We start from the raw sequence: 19,587 nt of genomic DNA on the forward strand, positions 1-19,587 counted from the left end.
AGGATCGATATCCACTCTTGTTTGTGTCTCCTTGTTTGTCTCTGCAGAACGGCTACACTCCCCTGCACATAGCGGCCAAGCAGAACCAGATGGAGGTGGCCAGTTGTCTGCTTCAGAACGGGGCATCGCCCAACTCTGAGTCCCTCCAAGGCATCACGCCCCTGCACCTGGCTTCACAGGAGGGGAGGTCCGACATCGTGGCGCTGCTCATCACCAAACAGGCCAACGTTAATCTAGGAAATAAGGTATCATATTAGAATGGATCAAAATGTTTGAATCCAAGGGAGTGCAATTTGATACGAGTGCCAATCAGAAAGTTTTTGTTCCTGTTGCACGTGAGTGGAGCACAGTAAGGTGCAGTGAGCAGGTGGAAGTAATAAGTAAGTGCTCTAAATTACGTCACCTGATCCACATTAGCACCTGAGTTACACACATTTTTTGTGACTACTGATACGTGAGCATTTGTGATTTCACCATTGAACTGAAACTGAAAACTGAGAGCACACAACAATGTTTATTATAAAATAAAAAAATAAAAAACTTAAATGCTCCAAAAATAAGCCCAATAAGGTGTTTTGAGTTGCATTTGCGTTTCAAGACGGGCAGAGCATCACTATCCAAGACTAAAGAAAGTACAGCAGGTCAGGATCACAATCAGGTGGGTTTTCTTAGACATTTACGGGGTTGTGCACCATGAATTAGTCCCCCAGGGTCAGACTGTCAACACCGAGTTCTTCTATGATGTTCTTCTAAAACATTCAACATGAAAACTCACCCACTACAACACAGTTGTTGATTTCCCAGCTATTTATCCCCTCTATTGACCGTGTTTGTCTCTCCCCGACTTTTTTCTGTTCCCCAAAATGAAGTTCAGGCTGAAAGGTCCTCGTTTTGACACCATGGAGTTGATCCAATGGGAATGACAAATGGGGCATGATATGCTTACAGACCACGGAGCGGTCCAAGCGTGGCAGGAGCGCTGGGAACACTGTTTTTCTGCACAAGTGGGCTACTTTAAAGGAGCTGACGGCCACATGAATATCAGAAACAGTTTTTAGTTGTTATGGGTGCAGTCTATGACCTTTTTGATTACATCTCGTACAGCTTTCCATCTTCCAAAGTACAGATTTGGGTGGGAAATAAGTTTGGTTATTAGATTATTAAACTGTAGACTATTGAAACAGTATCTAAAATACAGTGTAAAAAGACACCTCGTTAATTTCTCGGTCATTCTTTGTGTGTTTCAGAACGGACTGACCCCTCTGCATCTTGTGGCTCAGGAGGGTCATGTGGGCATCGCTGACACGCTGGTCAAACAGGGGGCCTCCGTTTACGCTGCTTCACGGGTGAGTTACACAACCATCCAGAATGATAAAGCAGGTATTAAATGCGACGAGTCAAAACACGACACCGATTTAGCTTATTCCACTTTGCTGCTGGAAACTGTTAATTTTTCATGATAGCTGCGGGACAGTCAAATACTTACTGCATATTAAGGATTATGAATATTTAGTACACTGTGTTTTGTCGAAGGTGTTTCATCTTTTAGATCAATGCGTAATTATTTCTTAGCTTGTTATTGCATGCTACCTTTTTTTTTGGTTGTGTATTCTGTTGTTTGTAAGAGTTTACACATGTTCACGATTAGATGGCATGCATAAAGCTACTGAATAACAGCCAGATGTTTCCTTGTTTCAGATGGGTTATACACCCCTTCATGTGGCCTGTCACTATGGCAACATCAAGATGGTGAAGTTCCTTCTGCAGCAGCAGGCTCACGTGAACAGCAAAACGAGGGTAAAACTCTTTTAACAGTTTTTTATTATTATTAATATTATCATCATTGATGGAAACGCTGCTCTTTTGTTTCTTCTTTTGTCTGACTTTTCTTCCTCTTATTTTTTCCCCAGATGGGCTACACCCCTCTGCACCAGGCAGCCCAGCAGGGCCATACCGATATTGTCACCCTGTTGTTGAAACACGGAGCTCAGCCCAACGACATCACTTCGGTGAGCCACTTTTAAGGATACCTTGTTATAAACTTCCGCAAACACTGTAATTTCTGATCATTCAGAAAATGTCAGAATGAACGAGGAAAGACCCTTTACAGTCATGATGCATACATCACATGTCATACATTGTTATATGGCACAATTAGAGGGCTCGGTTGGCAGACATACTTTTGTAAAACCAATACCTTTCAATACACTTTTTTTTTAAAAAAAAATCTCTGACCATGTCAACCAGCTCTCCTACACATTCTGAAAGGAAGTTGAGAATATACTTTCCACTGTCATACCCCCTCTATTGCATCACCTGGAGTGAGTCATCAAGAATTTTAACGAAACGATACACACGCACACACACACACACACACACACACACACACACACACACACACACACACACACACACACACACACACACACACACACACACACACACACACACACACACAGTATATAATAATAAAAGTAGAATATGATATAGATCCAACCTTTCTGTTTTTGTTCCCATTTGTAATGAGTTTGAAATAAAACATCGTAGAGTTCTTCTGTGCACCCAAATTTTTTTTAAATTCATGTTAGTGAGCGCTTCACCTTTGTCAGAATAATCCAGGTGTGGCACATCAAGATGCAGGACTGGTCACAACACAAGGCCACTCTAAAATGTGCTGTTTTATCACATAACACAAGTTTGAAGAGAAAATGCAATTGGCACGCTGACTGCAGGTGTTTTGTTTATATTTTAGTGGTGTGTCGATTCTCTGTTGGTGCTCAGGGAAGTGCACTCTAATAAAATGTCCTTTGTTGCAGTCTGTGCATTGCAGTTTTCATGTAAATATCAGTTAAATGTTTTCCTCTATTGAAGTTGCCTCATTAAACTGTTTATGCACACCATCAAGCATTCATTCATTCTGTGTTTTTGTCTGTTTTAACAAACAAAAACTCTATGACATTATGATATTATCCAGCTAAATAAAATAAAGCGTTCTTTATATTTATTTAAAAATGGCAAAAATCTATGGAAATAGTTTTATTGACATTTATCATCTCTCTGCGTGTAGAACGGGACGTCTCCTCTGGGCATTGCCAAACGGCTGGGTTACATCTCTGTCATTGACGTGCTGAAGCTGGTTACCGAGGAGTCCGTCTCCGCGGTGAGCATCCCAACACATCACACACGGTTCGCACGGTTACACCAGCATGCGAGGACATCGCCTTCACGCGCCATGACTCGGATGTTCAATCAGATACCTGTCTTGTCTTAATCACAGTCAGTTCTCTGTCACCTTCTTGCAAATCAGCATTTTCCATCTTTTCCATCTCCCTCCTTTCTCTGTCGCTTCTGGTTCTTCGCAGATCACCACAGAGAAACATCGGATGAGTTTTCCCGAGACAGTAGATGAGATTCTGGATGTTTCAGAGGATGAAGGTAGGCTGTATAATTTGATTGTGATAAACCCATCAACTCTGTAGCTTTGATAATTTACTTTCAGCTCACATTTAGTAGAAGAAGACTGTATGGGAAGTACACTGACACATTGAAGTACCACCATGAATTTAAATCCAAATATGTATGACTGTTTTAACACCCTTTTTCCATTTGTTTTGTAGGGGTTGCCCAGCTAACATTAGGTAGGATTGTGTGTGTATCTCTGCCTTGTCCGGTCCGGTGGCTCGTGAACTTGTGCCTTCATTGCAGTTCTCATTTTCTCTGTGTCACTAATTGTCTTTCTAATCAGTTTTCCGCTCGACTTCCGCCCTGTCTGTTCTTCTCTATCTTATCTTTGTTCTCTTGTTTAGAGATTTGTTTAAAAAAAATAATAATTTGGTCTTTTTCTCATCAGCATGACATTCATAACATTTTCCTTTTACCAGCGTTCAATCTGTTCGCGGGCTCATAATTGACAGAACTCCAATATTTATGCGTCTAAAAGACAAACGGCTCCCTTTCAATTCAGCCTCGCTGTTACTCCCCGCCTTTTACAGCCTAATTGATCTATAAGCTGATTAAAACATGCTGCGGCGCAGCTGTGACACTCTGCTGCAAGCAACACCAGCGCAGTGGCTGTTTATGTAGTCGTCTTTCTGTTTTAAAGATCACTGTAATTTTCTTCAACAAATAATTTTGGAACCCTTTTCAAATGCAGGCTTCATTTTGCGACATATTTTGTCCATGTTTATACTTAATTCATTTTATTGCTTTTTTTTCTTCTTTAACATTTTTTGGGTTTTCCTGAACAGCTTGTTCTACTGGATGTTAAACTGTCTGTAAACATGTCTGCCCTGTCAAGTGCTTTATATACGTTTGCTGTTGTTGTTATGTATTATTTCATCATTCCTTTTTAATAATTGAGGTATTTTCTCCTACACAGAAACAACCATCACCACATGTGATTTCATCATTAATGGGCATGCTCACAAAAAAAAAAAAAAAAAAAGCTGTCACCAGGTGCCTTGCAGTTTGCCGTCAATGTAGTGTCTTAAACTGTGTTAATATTCACTGTCTTACCGATCCTCTTCTTTGGTTTCCATCGGCTCTGGTTGTTGTCGGTTTGACTCCATCGCTTGGACTAAAATGCTTGAAATTGCTTTGTTGCCATTTTTTCTGTGTCTTCGTGAAGGTGAAGGGATGGGAGGGATGTTGGTGTAACGGTCACTGCTTTACCTTGTGGATTAAATCCAGTGACATAATATAGATTTGAAGTGGAGAGCTCAGTCTCTGTTAATGATACTGTCTTAAATATCTAAACAAGTCCAAATGTATTGAGGAAAAATGAATTCCACTGGCAGATTTATCCTCGATTAAGAGATTTGAGAGTTGAGATCAGCATCATGTTGCGCTGTATTTCCCTGGTCTCATCCTTTACTCTCTTAGTTCCTTGTATGTGCTTTTCGCAACATGTTCTTTGTCAGTTTTTTTTTTTTTCAATCTTTGCTCTTTTTCCTCCTCTCTCACCTTTTTTTATTTTGCCCACAGGAGACGAGTTGCTCGGCATGGATGGAGCGCGCTATTTGAAGCTTGATGACTTCAAGGACCAGGATGATGACTTCCTCTCCCCAAAGAAGAGCCTCAGAGACTTTGAGGGTGGTATGGGGACCACGTAAGTCATTGTGTTGTGGGTCGTGACTATAGACCAGGTGCTAAATTGAGACTTTTGCACTGGTTTGGATGAAATTTCATGTATAATTAACATACTAATGCAATTGAGCTTGTAAATAGATTACTGACATAGATCTGTTATCTTTGTCCTTTAGTATGATAAGCAGCAGAATGAGATAAAATGATTTTATTAGATTTTAGAGAGTAATATTCAGCCACTGTCTCTTGTCCTCAGTGGTGTATATACACTTGAAAGCCACACTTAAGTAAAAGTACAGATATCTTCCCAGAAAATGACTTTGGTAGAGGTTATAGTCCCCTTTTAGTAAATTAGTTTAAGTCTCTTTACTGTATATTCACTGTAGTTAAGTACCAAAAGTTATTTGTTGATATAAAAACTCAAGCGGTCAGAATTTTTTGAATTATGGAGTTTATTCTTCTAAAACAACTCTTAACACTTCGTTAACTGGGGCTACTGTGGCTACAAGTGAAAAACAGGATTAATGTTATTCAGTTTCCATGATATTGTGGCAACTTGCCAGCATCTGTCATACCTGGGCTGGAGTGGAAATAGAAACTAAACTGGGGCTTTGCACATCAAGGTGATTTACCAATGATGTAGCTTGTAAGCTGCTGGTGTGCAGTCTGTATCTTCAGGCTATCACATTTCTCCTGATTTGATTTTTAGTAATAAAGTAACTAAAGTAAAAGTCCATATTTTATTCAGGAAATGTAGTCCTTATTAAAGTAAAAGTTGACCGGAATATAAAACCTCAAGTAATGTGCCAATGCTCCCAAAAAGTACTTATGTACTGCTGCAAAGGATTATTAATTTGTTCCATTACACCGCTGCTTGTCTTGTGTTGTTCCTCTACCACAGGCCGTATTCTCCTGCTATTCCCAGGATCCCCTGCGTGTCCCCGGAGACCGTTATGCTGGATCAGGTAATGCTTAACTCATGACATTTAAAATGTGGATTACATTTTGTGAGCATGTGATACTTTATCCTCTGGAAGACAGATAGTCATCTGAGGATGTGACATCCTTACAAAAGAATTCAGATGTCTTCATTTCTACTGATTTTCTGTGCCCGTTTCTTTCTTTTCTCTTTTGTCTTATCACCCTGCTCCCTCTCTCCTTTTCTCGTGTCTATCTGTCCTCCGTCCTCCCCTCCCACTTTCCTCTACCTTTATCTCTTCGGTCATGCTTATTTTATTGCCTCTCAATTTTTCACCGCCTTTCATTTTTCTCCCTCACTGCCCTCAGCACACCCCCATCCCTCTGCCAAAAGAGTATGATGAAGACTCTCTTATCCCAAGCAGTCCGGCTACGGAGACTTCAGACAATGTCAGCCCCGTAGCCAGCCCCATCCACACTGGGTGAGCTAATCAAACATTTTGCTGCATGTTAATCCTTTTTTTTTTTTTTTCTTTTGATTTATGTTAAATTATGTTACTCATTGATGCCTCTTGCCAGGCTTAATATGAACAAGGGATTTTAGCAGAATCAGGGAAATTAGCAGCATTATAAATGTATTTTAAAAGTACAGCATACATATAGAGAGAGTTAAGATACAAATAAGAAATACTCTGAATGTCTGCTCACAACTATATTGTGTGTGAAACAGGGATCTCCTCTTAACCTAGAGAGGTCGTTCTGTTTAAATGATAAAGGCCCTGTTCGTATGACTGATGACACACACAGGGCTGCAGAGTTAATGCTGCACTCTGCTCAAGCATCCTTTATATTTTATGACCGCTGATCATCCTTAATGGTGGCAGCTGTGGCTCAGGTAGTGGAGTGGGCTGTCCGCTAGCTGCAGGGATCGGTGGTTTGAGTCCCTTGGGACGTGTGTGCATGCAAGTGTTTTGTAAACCATTTTGTAAAAACAGCACTTAGTGAAGTGCATTCACCTTTGATGGTTTGACTTCTTTGACAGATGACTCCACTCACAACATTATTACAGGCATGGGGATGTTTTTTTTTTTTAAATTTAATGTAACCCAGGATTTATTCTGTAAACTTTGATCATACATACATGATCCATGTGTTTACAGGGAGAGTCAAAACTTTACACAAGGCTCCCATATTTTTCACTTTTCTGGTGTTTCATTTGAAGTCTTGATACCCATTTTTTTTTTACAGTTTTAAATACCAAAAACTATCTTAAAATAATATAACATTTCCCGTCTTAAGCTTCTCTCTGGAGCTCTCTGGCTATTTTGTGTCTGTGGCTTTAAGGTGCATTGATGTCAATGACCATCTCTTCTGATTGGCTGACTCTTTTCTGAGTGACACACACCCAGGTAAATCACAGGTTTTCTTGGGTCACTAGCTCCTCGACAGAATGACTACTTGGTATTTTCTTCCTCATAAATGGTTGCACAGTGGGCCGTGCTGAAAGCACACATATGACGTGAGTTTAAGTTTGTGACATCGCAAACTTACCGAGGTCCAAACAGCACAGCTGAATATGAGCATTTCTCTGTGGACTGAGCATTTGGATACTTTCACAGTATAATGGCACTTCGACTTGCTTTATAAACAAAATAAGACATGGAAGTCTGAATTTATACACCATGGTACCTTTAAGGTTTATCAAACAAGCTCCATATTGCTGACAAAATGTAATGCTAATTTGTTAAGTCTACTGCATCATGTTTTATGCACAGCACGATGAGTCAGCATTAGAAAAGCATAATATCAAGTGAAGGAGAAAAGATGAACTCATGAGATGAGAGTTGTCACCCTGCCAGACACACACACACACACACACACACACACACACACACACACACACACACACACACACACACACACACACACACACACACACACACACACACACACACACACACACACACACACACACACCTACCTGTATAAAACTGCCTGTCTAATGCAGGATCAAACAGCATGGGACTCCTTTTTTAAATTCTTTTCATGTCTTTCTCGCTGAACTTTGTGGCCACTCCAGATGGCCTGTCCTGGCTTGCCGTATTGAGACAACCAAATGAAAAGGGCGCCCACACAATTAATTATTGTCTTCGTCATGACAACATAAAGCACGAACAGATAGAGACCAGATCAGTTCAAACTGCTGAATAAACCACAAATGGAAAACTCTTTCCTGTTTCATTCAGTGGGAAGACTTCCCCTCACGAAAGCCCATTATCTGTTGTTAAATGTGTTTCTGTCCTCTTTTATTTATTGATAATAGCCCTCTAATAACATGTAGTTCAAAGGTAATTAAGTGACCATATGAACATGAATTCACCATATCCCTGTGTGACTCTCAGCTTCCTGGTGAGTTTCATGGTGGATGCTCGAGGAGGCTCCATGCGAGGCAGCAGACACCACGGCCTGCGAGTGATCATCCCTCCTCGGACCTGTGCTGCACCAACACGCATCACCTGCCGTCTCGTCAAACCCCAGAAACTGACCACACCTCCTCCGCTGGTGGAGGGGGAGGGCCTCGCTAGCCGGATCATCTCCCTCGGGCCGTCCAGTATGCAGTTCCTCGGGTGAGTCAAACTTCAAACTTTGTGTATTTACTGTTTTTGGCCTCGTGTATGAAACAAATCCAGCAAAAGTTATTTGGTGTGCGACATTTGTGCATTTGTGCGTTGTGAATTTAATGTCTCCTGTAACACATATTTATGATTGAAAAGCCAGAACTTTTCGATCATAACTTTTTTTTAACAAAGGTTTGTGGATTTGTGCCAGATAATGTTCATAATGAGAAGTATCGGGAATCAAATTATGGCAAAAGCCAACAATAACAATATTGCAGAAGAGAATTGTTGCAAACCCCAGTTATTTATTTTCCTATTTCAAACAAAGCAATGATGTTGTATGAAGTACAAACCCATAAACCAATTAGAGATGAGATTTTTGATGCAGGTTGTTGCTCCTTTACAGACCAGTGATAGTGGAAATCCCTCACTTCGCCTCATTGGGTCGAGGGGACAGAGAGCTCGTCGTCCTCCGCAGTGAAAATGGCTCCGTCTGGAAGGAGCATCGCAATCGCTACGGCGACGAAGTGCTGGAAACTATTCTCAATGGCATGGATGAAGGTCAGTGTGATAGTAATGGATGTCTCTGTCTGTGAAACCTTGCATGGCTGCAGATAAGTCTAAATCTTGATATATGACCCTGGAGTTACAGGACAGGACATGTTTTTTTTTTTTTTTAAATGGTAGAGCATCACACAAACTCACTTTCTCTCATATCCACTAAAGGCTGAAAGTCTTAACCAGATATTTATTCTAACCACTACCCTCCTTCTCCTTTTGATCCCTCTGTGTCTCTTTTCCTTTCTTTCACTTCGTCATAGACTTGGAGAGTCATGATGAGCTGGAAAAGAAGAGAATCCGTCGAATCATCTCCACCGACTTCCCCCTCTACTTCGCTGTCGTCTCCCGCATTCAGCAGGAGAGCGACCTCATCGGGCCGGAGGGAGGCCGGCTGACCAGCAAACTGGTGCCCTACGTCGATGCCATCTTCCCCGAGACTGCTGTCACCAAGAGAGTGAGGCTGGGCCTGCAGGTAAGAAGATGGGATGAAATGACGGTAGAGGGAAGGATAAGACGGAAGAAGAAAACAGAACAGTGTTAGATCCCGTGCAGATCCACATCCTTCATGGTTGCCTCCATGTTTATTTTCGTGGTACAACAAACAGAAATTACTGAGAACAGATGTTTGAATGACAAAACATCTGTAACGCAGCAGTCAATGCCAACATGTTAACCTTTGGCCTCAATTTTATGTTTGTGCTGCTTTCAGTCTCTTCGAGATGAGATCTGACAGATTTCTTCCTGAAGTCGATGTTCTGTCTGTTTGACCGACGAGCCTGAATATGTCAGAGTTCTGTCATCAGTCATGTAGACTTGATGTGTACATCGATTTATTCTCCTATCATTGTAAATCTTAATGTTTGAAGGAAGTTCATTGTTTAAGTTATAGCATCCAGCACAAGCAGTAAATCTGTTTTTAGATTCAGTATTTTCTGATCCAGCATCAGTATATAGTTTAGAGAAACGTAGCAGGGATTTAATGCTTTTTTTTATCATGTACATTTTCTGAATGTATTTTTTCCTGCTTTGCATTTTTGTCCTGACGTGATAAATTTGTTTTTGTTTATTTATCGCAGTGAACATTAAATCTGCTTTACTGAAACTGAACTGAAACCAAAAATAACCTTGAATACTGTATATTAATACAATATTTTGTATTTGTCATCATTAATACTAAGAAGCTCATTGACAAAATAGGTTTAGTTTTTAGGCCTTTTAAAGTAATATAAGATGCACATTTTTGGATTTAATACACCGAGAACTGGGAGACGTACAGCGCCAACAGCTACACCACACCGTATCTAAATCTGCATTTGCATCACTTGTTGTCTGTCCTGGTAAACAGGAGCGTATGGCAAACGTATGGCAAACTGTTACTCATCCAGCTCTCCACAGACACACACATGGGAACTTGGCAAACACTCACGCTGGCTCTCTGATTTCACACGACACCTCCGCTTGACTTTTGTTTTCCATGACAGAAACATTATGATGATGAATTACACTGTGTTTTTTTAAAATTTCGGTTGTTTTGGTTACTCCAGTGCACATTGTTTACATTGTCTGGCACGGCACAGATGTTACGTAAGGAAACTGCATGGCTCTGAGTTTTTTGCTTTGCCTTACGTTGGTCTGTTTTATGTTTTCCTTTTTTTTATCCAGCCATTCATCACTCCTCAGTTCCCTGATTTAAGTTGTGAGCCACACTGATCGAGCTGAGGCACTGATCTGAGTTGGGTCAGGTGTGAAATATGAATTTGTTGCATGTGTGAGTATGTCTGTGAGTTTGATGTTTCAGTCTATTGCACACGTTCTGTTTCCTCTTTGGAACGATTCCCTGCCACTTCTTTTGTTATGCTGTATTTGTGCTTGCGTTTATCTTCCACTTCATTTATGTACTCAGCCTTTTTGTCCTTTAAAGTGTGTTTTCAGCATCTTCTTACTAAGCTTTTCCCTCACCACTTCAACCTCAGGCTCAACCAATACCTGATGAAATGCTGACTCGGCAGCTTGGTAACCAGGCGACCTTCAGCCCAGTGGTTACCATTGAACCGCGGAGACGCAAATTTCACCGTCCAATCGGATTGCGCATTCCTTTACCGCCATCTTGGAGAGAGAGTCCCCGTGATGCCGGCGAGGGCGATACTACCAGCCTGCGCCTTCTCTGCAGTGTCATTGGTAGGATTCATTTTTAGACACTAATATCGGTATAAAGTAATAACCTTGTGTATTGTCTTGAGTTTTTGGATGTGTGTATGAAACAGAAATGTGCTGCTGAAGAGTGTGTGGCGGAATCTGTTGCCTGGCTTATCAGGGCATGAATGACAGAGGTTGTCATGTCTCAGGTGGAACTGCACCAGCTCAGTGGGAGGACATCACTGGAACTACCAAGCTGATGTACGCCAACAACTGTGCAAATTTCACCACCAATGTTTCTGCAAGGTGAGCTCCTCAGCTGTAGTCAAGACCAGTCAGCTTCTCCTCCTTGCTGTCTTTCACACATCTGAATATTAATCAAACGTATCTTTTCTCCACCTAACTTTGTCCAGATTCTGGCTGGCAGATTGTCCTCGCACGGCAGAGGCGGTGACCTTTGCCAACTTGCTGTACCGGGAGCTTATGGCCGTCCCTTACATGGCCAAGTTTGTTATTTTTGCCAAGATGAATGAAGCGCGTGAGGGACGCTTGCGCTGTTACTGCATGACAGATGACAAGATGGATAAAACTCTGGAGCTGCATGAGAACTTCAGCGAAGTGGCTCGCAGTCGAGATATTGAGGTTAGCACTGGGGCAGAAAAAGATGGTTACCAAGGTTACAAAAAAACAAAGGAACGGAGTTAAAATCACGTATTTTTACTTACGTGATTTCTTTTAATCATTTCTTGAGAATTATTTAAGTAGTTTAAATTTGATTGTTGCTACACTGAAATCTTTCCAAAAATTTGTGTTTTAGCAAACTCCCTGTAAACAACTGAAAAAATGACTCTCGAAAACAGGAATATAATTGGGTATATACAGAATAATCAAAAATAAATGAAGTCAGCATGATGTGGAAAAACTGCAAAATTCTTGATACCTAAAGAAAAACACAAACACCTGCTGTCGTCACAAAAGAAATGTATTTATTTTGCAGCGTAAGAGTCAGTATTTCCGCATTACGGTCTCAAAGAATATGCATACATGTACAGCTTTTTATAATCAACACAGACTTCAGAACATAATTACCATTGGTCAGATATAAGCAGCTCATTGTTTTCCAAACCGTGAATCAATGATTATGAAATAGAAATCTTACAGTAAGCGTCTTAATTCTGCAACCGTAGCATTGTTTCAAATGTACAACCTTCTCCTCTGACCTTTAACCTTTTGCTCAAGTTTAATGCTGAGCCGGGTCAGACTTTAAAATACACACCAAAGGAGACAGTTTGACTCCAAACACAGCAACCCATTACTTAAGTGATTATGAATGAGTTTTTAACAGAAGAATAACGACAACCATAAGTTTATTACTAAGCTTATTACCCCTCACAAGTACCAATGCAGGAAAAAAAAGCCACGTCATTTTTTTTTTCCTTTTTAATAAGTCAATGTATCTTAGCATGTTGTGGCATTTTCCTCAGCTAATGGAGGGCATGCCGCTGCACCTGGAGTGTTCAGGCAACCTGGTGCCCATCCGGAAGGCCACTCAGCAGCCTCGTAGCTTCAGCTTCCAGGCCTTCAGAGATAACAGGCTGCCTGTCTCTGTCAAGGTCGGTCTCCATGGGACTGTTCCTACGCCTGCTTCTCTATCACTTGCTGCGTATTCATACAGTATCATATGTTTATGTTGTTGTTGGGTTCAGTGTGTCAAGGGTCCGCTCACCAGTTAGTCAGTAATCCCCGCCCCCCCTGCTGATCACCCAAACAACCTGTTCACATGGTGGTTTTGTGCGTCTGTTTGCTATTCATGATAATAAACCACAAGTCCGGTAGTTATTCTCACTGTTAGCATGTAAATATTTGACACATTTAAACACGCTCTGCTCTCTCTGCAATCATTCAGCAACACCATACCAAATAAGTACACCTGAAAAAACAACAACCTGAGTGACATAACAGCATAATTTCACACTAACAATAAATCTATTCCTATATATTCATACAGTATGAAGAAAATGTGAATGTCTAACAGTAAATCCTTTCACCTTTGTGGTTTTCAGATCATTATTGTTTCTAAAGAACTTAAAAATTGTATGACTTTAATATTTTTCTTTTTCTTTATTTATGTTATATTTCACCGTAATTTCAATTTATTTGTTGTGGTTCATTGTCCCTTTGATTATATTATGGATCACTATAAAAACCGGTCCTTCTTTTGGGTCATAGTTGTCGTAATTTCATTTGGTTTTTTTTCTTTGACATCTTTTTTTAGCCCCTCTCTTGCACAGATGACACGTGTATCTGTTTTCATACTGTGCGTATATATGTATGAGCCATTTCCTGTCTGTCCTGTGACCATATTTATGTATTTCCATGTGCTTGTTTATTCTTTTTCTTGAGTACTGTCAGTATCTCTCTGTCCTCGTGTGTCTGTCAGTATGACACACAGTATACTGCTCAGTGGCAGCTAGATGTGTTCTTGTAGCCACGCAACAAACAACTTACCTCTAGCAGTCGACTCTCTTTGGGTAATTGTTTGCATGTCCTGTGACTCCCTCACTTTCTTTGCCTGCCTTCCTATCTTGCGGCCTTGCCTGTCTGTACGTGTCTGTCTCACTGTCTCTCTTTCTCTCTCTCACGGTCACTCTGTAACTGTCTGGTCTGACAGACGTCCAGGTAAAATGTGCAGGTAAATCTCTCCCTCTCGCCTGCCTGTGGACTGCTTCCATCCCTGTTTCCCCCCTGCTTCTCGTCCCATGTTACTGCGCCACATGCTCAAGACATTGTGGAGGACTCTAATACCCGTCTCGATCTGTTTGTCTTCCTCCTCCTCTACTTTGCTCTGCTCCATCTTCTTCTTTCCTCATGTGCCCGTCTCTTCCACCCTCTCTCTCTCTCTCTTCCTTCCTCTCTTCTTTGCTCCATTTCTCTCTGCTTATCCTTCTCTTTCTTCTTCCCTCTACCTGGTTTCGATCTCCTTTCCTCTACACTGTCTCTCTCCACATTCTTCCTCTCCTCTTTTTCTGTCTGTCTTTCTCCATCTGCTCTCTATGCTAGGTCAGAGATAGCAACAAGGATGCCACAGGCTTTTTGTCTTTTCTGCGGAAGTGCACCAAGTACGAGGACACGCAGCACGTACTGTGTAACCTCAACATCACCATGCCACCTTGTGTCAAGGTAAGGACTTCTTTACAATCCCACTCCCACATGCACATATATACACAAACGTTTTGAAGTTCCCCATGTCTGATGTAACAAATGATCTGGTTATATGACATTCTCAGAAATAGTAGTCAGTTTTTCAAAAGTTGTTTAACAGGACTTGTTACATTTTTTTTTAAATTCAAATATTTGTCCCGGCTTAAAAATTTGAATACTATCAATCCATATCTAGTTTAAAATTAATTAAAGGGATTCTGTTATCAAATAAAAGCCACAATGATACATTTTGACTTTCAAATAAAGCAGTCAGGTGATCATTAAAATGAGTTTCAGTCACATACACAATCAAAATAAAATGTTGCACTGACAGATAGATAGCAAAGCAGTATACGGAACTGCTTTACTCTTTTTACACCCTTCCCTGTAATGGGGTGTCCCTCCAGGAAATCGCAATCTTGCGATTGCAATAATTGACAAAATTCAAGTTTTCCACAAAAAATTGCTTCAACGGGAGCACTGCTGAAAGTATCACGGCATTAAAGTAACCTTTCCAAAGAATACTCTCTTTATTAACAAAGATATTTAGTTTTTGTACATACAGTATGTGTTGAATTAATTGTAAACAGCATGTAAAGCTCAGATGTAGCCTTTGTTTGTTATTACAGTCACAGATTATCTGTTTTATAAAGCTGCATCACTTTCATGAAGTTGTTCTAACTCTGAGCCTCATCGTTCTCTAAGATAAAAAAAAAAAAACATTAGAACTAAAATATATCAGTGCTGTGCACCATGGTCTTTGGCAAATGAAGTGATTACATTTGATTGTTGAACAGGTAGTGCTTTAAAAACATCACATTTGAATTTCCAAAAAACTAATTTAAAACAGCCAATTACATCATTTTTGAGGAAAATCTGTAGCAATATCAAGCATTTATGATTGCAACAATCACAAAAAAACCTCAGCGAAATCTTGGAGGGACCGATTGGCGTTGGTCGCCTAAATGTCAACAATTGGACAATTTGTGACTGTTAGACTCTTCTGAGGAATTTGGATGTTTAATTCCCAAGGATTTATGGTACTGTTGGACTGACAGACTGCTTTAAAGGTATGGAGACTCCATATTTCTCAGGTTTCACTTCTATTCTTGCTCTGCATTTTACCTGGATTATTGTTACAACATGTCATTCATTTTGATAATGACCAAAAAAGAAGAGTTCAGCATATTGGTACATATTTGATGGGCTCATTTTAGTGTGAATTCAAATGATCAGTCCTTACAAAGCTCCACATCATGCTAATGTTACATGGACCAAACAACACTTTTTCAGAGTACTGCATCAGATAATCATTTTAAAGTAACTATAATGTAATTTTTCAATTATTTTTTTAGGTTGTTGGGAGTGAGGAGCGCAGACGAACTTTAACCCCTCTTGCCCTGAGAGAGCGCTACAGTGCGCTGAACGAGCCCGGTTTGGGTAAGTCTTTGTAAATGCCTGACCTCCAGCCCTCTCCTGATAGACACACAGTGGAGACGGGCACTGAATGTTGCACTGCCCCTTTACCTACAACCCTGCTTCTTACTCTGCCCTCTCTACTCTCCCTTATCTGTCTCGTGTGCACGCATGGCACAAAGACTGAGCCTTGGATGCAATGCACTGCTCTACAGTATGCCCCAGAGTTATTCGCAGTGCAGTTAGACGAAATCAGACTGAATGTGCGACCAAAAGACAAGCAGCCGTTCCCAACATGACCCAAAATGGCTCCATGGCACACGGCAAATCAGCCTTTTTGGTCCTGAGTGTCCTGGTAGCTATAAGAACCGATGAATGACTTCTGTGATTGGTTTTGCATGGCGCTGGTGGCTCCACTGCGATTTCCAATGGCATGGCAGCGGATACTGTTAGCATTAGCACTGTAGCTTAGCACTGAGAATGGGCAGGACCTCGCAGTGGAGTTAGACAGAAGAGCCCTTATACTGGCCTGTGGTAAATGAACAGAGTCAAGATGCTGATGGCGGGTGGAGGGAGGAGGGGGGTGAAGGGCAAGGCCTTTTCTGTCTATCAAGTACACAGCGCTGCTACATTGCACCTCATGGTTACTGAATGCTACTCTGGTTAGTGGGACTATAGCACCTGAATGAACCCCAAATTCTAACCTCCCTGTCCATATGATGTCCTAACTCTGAAGGTTATATAGATAGAAACAATGTTGTGGGTATTGCTTATTTCCTCCAACAGAGCAATGCTTTTTGTCAAGGTAAGTATTGCTATTAACAACTTTAATAGCAACTCAAGCCAGTGTCAAGTCCGAAAAGAAGGAAAATGGAAAAAAATCTAATAGCAACTGTCTACAGTAGCATGTAACATGCCTGTCAGATAGATTTGAATTGTCCGAAGTTTATATTTTCTACTCACTAAGTTTGAAAATTAACCCACGGTGACACTGGCTTTTAATGCTGTGTTGTGTGTTTCTAAACTGGCTGTTTTGTTTCTCTCTAGCCACAGTGAATGCCATGGAGAGGACTGAGATCAAAATCAACATCATATCTGAGCATCTGGGTTTAAGCTGGGCAGGTTAGTCGCTTCAGATACGTCCGTAACATGACGAGCACTCCTGCCTCTTATGCTGTTGGTCCTTAGTCCCTCCCCAGGTCCAGCAGTCCTTCGAACCACCGCTGATCAGACTTGTTTCCCCAACAACCTGTCACCAGTTAGAGGGATAGTTGGGTATTTTTGAAGTAGTTATCCACAGTAAGTGTATTTCCCAGGGCGTCAAATACTGCCATTTTATCAAAGCTGTTTAAATCTCCTATAGATGCACAAGGTACCTTACGTTTTGACACCAAAACCACGTGGTTAAGGTTCGGAAAAGATTGTGGTTTGGGTTAAAATTAGTATTTAATACTTACTTAAAAGAATGCACGTTGACATCTGCATGTCATGGACTCGAACACCTGTCTTCTGAGTGAATGTCCTGGGTTTGAGCCATCGAACCACCCCCACACAGACTTTACCCCTCTTTGTAACTCATTACATTACTGTAGTTCCTCTGACCCAGCTCGTGACATTGCATCAGACATAAGGTACCTTGTGCATGTGTTTTAGACACGAAAGGGCACCTTCTCCATATCTCTCCGACACCAACAGCTTTGAGAGAACTGCAATATCTGACAACCTGGGAATAAGTACAGTATATGCACACAGTAGATTGGATCAGCATGTCCACAATTTGGAGAAATGTGTGACAACACAGGCCTGTAAGCTACCGCTGTGGACCAAGTTTGCAACCAAACATAATGCCCCAGTGTACATGATATTTAGAATATTTTGACCCCTCCACCATGTCAACTTCACCTTCTTGGTCCACCTGCCTCGATCGGTTAGTACTTTACTTTACTTTGGTGTTAGTTTGGATCTGAAGTAATGTGGTAAAACACCATCATCTGTGAGTTACCTTCATATTTTGGTTCTTTACATTAGTATCCACTGTATTGGTCTTTTTGGTTTTTTTTCTCTTTTTATGTACTTACCCGGTTTCTTTTCAGAGTTGGCACGGGAGCTTCAGTTTGGTGTGGACGACATCAACAGGATCCGTGTGGAGAATCCAAACTCCCTGCTGGACCAGAGCTCTGCCCTGCTCAACCTGTGGGCCAGCAGAGAGGGCAAAAGGGCCAAGAGTAAGTACAGGACTGTACCCCTTCAAAACGCAGAGTAAAAAAAAAAAAAAATGTTGGGAACATCTGTGTCTACAAGGTGTTTCAGCTGCATGTTTTTTGTGCGTCTGACAGAAAAGATGCTACTTTGGTCAGTTAGGCTGTTAGCACAAGCAACTTCCATTAATCTACCATTTCGTTGAGAAACAACATCGTGTAACTGAAGAATTTGCCTAAGAATCATCAAGTTTAAAAAAAAAAAAAAATTCGGGATCAGATAGTCACCTGAGCATACATGCATACACTCTAATTCAGCATACTTTAAGTGATGCCAGTTTGCCAAAATGTAGACAGTATATACCACTATGTACTAAAATAGGATTATGAGCTTTCTACACTTGGTCTGAATGGATCCCACAGTGTCCGACTTTGATAAACTCCTAATCCTCTTGGCCATTACAAATGGATACACATAGTCTCAAAGTCCCTACGCTTTATGACAGCCCTCTGCAACAGTCTCTAACTTCCCGTTTTCCCTGACTTTTCCCCTGTACTGCCTCTCTTGTTTGTGTCCTTGTGCCGGTCTCCCTTTCTGTTTCTCTGTCGCCCTCGGTGTGTCTGCTTTTCAGTGGAGAGCCTGTACACCGCTCTGAAGAACATTGATCGTGCAGACATCGTCACCTCTCTGGAGGGTCAGGCTCCACAGCCAGCGCCCGGTTCGTCAGAGGAGGGAGCCTGTCGACTCAGCGACCGTGACTCATCCTTGCTGTCCCCCGGTGTCATTAATGGTAAGACACACAGCAACAACATTAAGCTTTACACACAAAAATGAAAGGTTCAAATCAATATATAGCAATCAACAATAAATCAGGTCTCTACAACTAGACTGCAACACTTTATTACCTTAAAGTCCAGATTGCTTTTCCCCTTCTTATAAGTTACAAATCTATTAGTTTCGAAAGGTTCAAGATATAATACAAAACATTTAAATTGTTGACATTTTTAGGGTAAACACAAGGAAAGGACTAATTAATGAGAACTATCCGAACCTTTTTCAAAACACAGTTGTGGTCGACTTTTGATATGCCAACTTTACATTTTTGTTTATCTTTAAAGAAGTTTCACACAGAACATTTTGACTGTTGTAGAGGTCTTTGCATGTTTTTCCTGGTTTTACCAGAACATCTAATTGCAGAGTGCCGCACACGTTTTACCGGAGCCTGGTAGTAACCATAGATTGTACATAAAAATGGATATAGATTCCGGTTATGAAAAATCAGACCACTGCGGAAGTGCCTTGAATTGCAATACTACTGAGGGCCACTAGGGGTTCACTCCATAGACTCCCATTAGGATTCTCTCATTAAATATATAGTTGATCAACTTTGTCAACAAGTCATCATGCTGTCGTTTGCTAAAGTCATTCCTTCTTATTAGTTTGCTGGCAGGCC

The 19,587-nt window shown here is 41.0% G+C and overlaps 1 protein-coding gene across 11 annotated transcripts in view; it reads left to right on the forward strand.

The window, feature by feature from the left end:
- ank1b (ankyrin 1, erythrocytic b) overlaps positions 1–19,587 on the forward strand; it is a 76,875-nt gene that overhangs the window by 47,456 nt on the left and 9,832 nt on the right. For 10 of the 11 annotated variants that reach the window (XR_011311135.1, XR_011311139.1, XR_011311138.1 and 7 more), the window contains exons 17-38: positions 48–245; positions 1,248–1,346; positions 1,699–1,797; positions 1,911–2,009; positions 3,068–3,160; positions 3,363–3,435; positions 3,618–3,638; positions 4,984–5,107; positions 5,987–6,050; positions 6,373–6,485; positions 8,406–8,630; positions 9,028–9,182; positions 9,443–9,654; positions 11,156–11,360; positions 11,528–11,624; positions 11,732–11,960; positions 12,803–12,931; positions 14,379–14,498; positions 15,875–15,959; positions 16,983–17,057; positions 18,029–18,160; positions 18,766–18,924. Coding sequence is in view for 5 of the 11 variants with exons in the window: in XM_069704343.1 (XP_069560444.1) it covers positions 48–245; positions 1,248–1,346; positions 1,699–1,797; positions 1,911–2,009; positions 3,068–3,160; positions 3,363–3,435; positions 3,618–3,638; positions 4,984–5,107; positions 5,987–6,050; positions 6,373–6,485; positions 8,406–8,630; positions 9,028–9,182; positions 9,443–9,654; positions 11,156–11,360; positions 11,528–11,624; positions 11,732–11,960; positions 12,803–12,931; positions 14,379–14,498; positions 15,875–15,959; positions 16,983–17,057; positions 18,029–18,160; positions 18,766–18,924 (2,806 nt within the window). In the remaining 6 variants the exon portion in view is untranslated. The remainder of the gene's footprint in view (positions 1–47; positions 246–1,247; positions 1,347–1,698; positions 1,798–1,910; positions 2,010–3,067; positions 3,161–3,362; positions 3,436–3,617; positions 3,639–4,983; positions 5,108–5,986; positions 6,051–6,372; positions 6,486–8,405; positions 8,631–9,027; positions 9,183–9,442; positions 9,655–11,155; positions 11,361–11,527; positions 11,625–11,731; positions 11,961–12,802; positions 12,932–14,378; positions 14,499–15,874; positions 15,960–16,982; positions 17,058–18,028; positions 18,161–18,765; positions 18,925–19,587) is intronic. The other variant, XR_011311137.1, reaches the window with a different exon arrangement.

Source organism: Brachyistius frenatus, unplaced genomic scaffold, assembly GCF_029030835.1.
Source record: "Brachyistius frenatus isolate BFR_SWC_R1_liver_20210118 unplaced genomic scaffold, ASM2903083v1 Contig_3, whole genome shotgun sequence".
NCBI classification, from domain to species: Eukaryota; Metazoa; Chordata; class Actinopteri; family Embiotocidae; genus Brachyistius; species Brachyistius frenatus.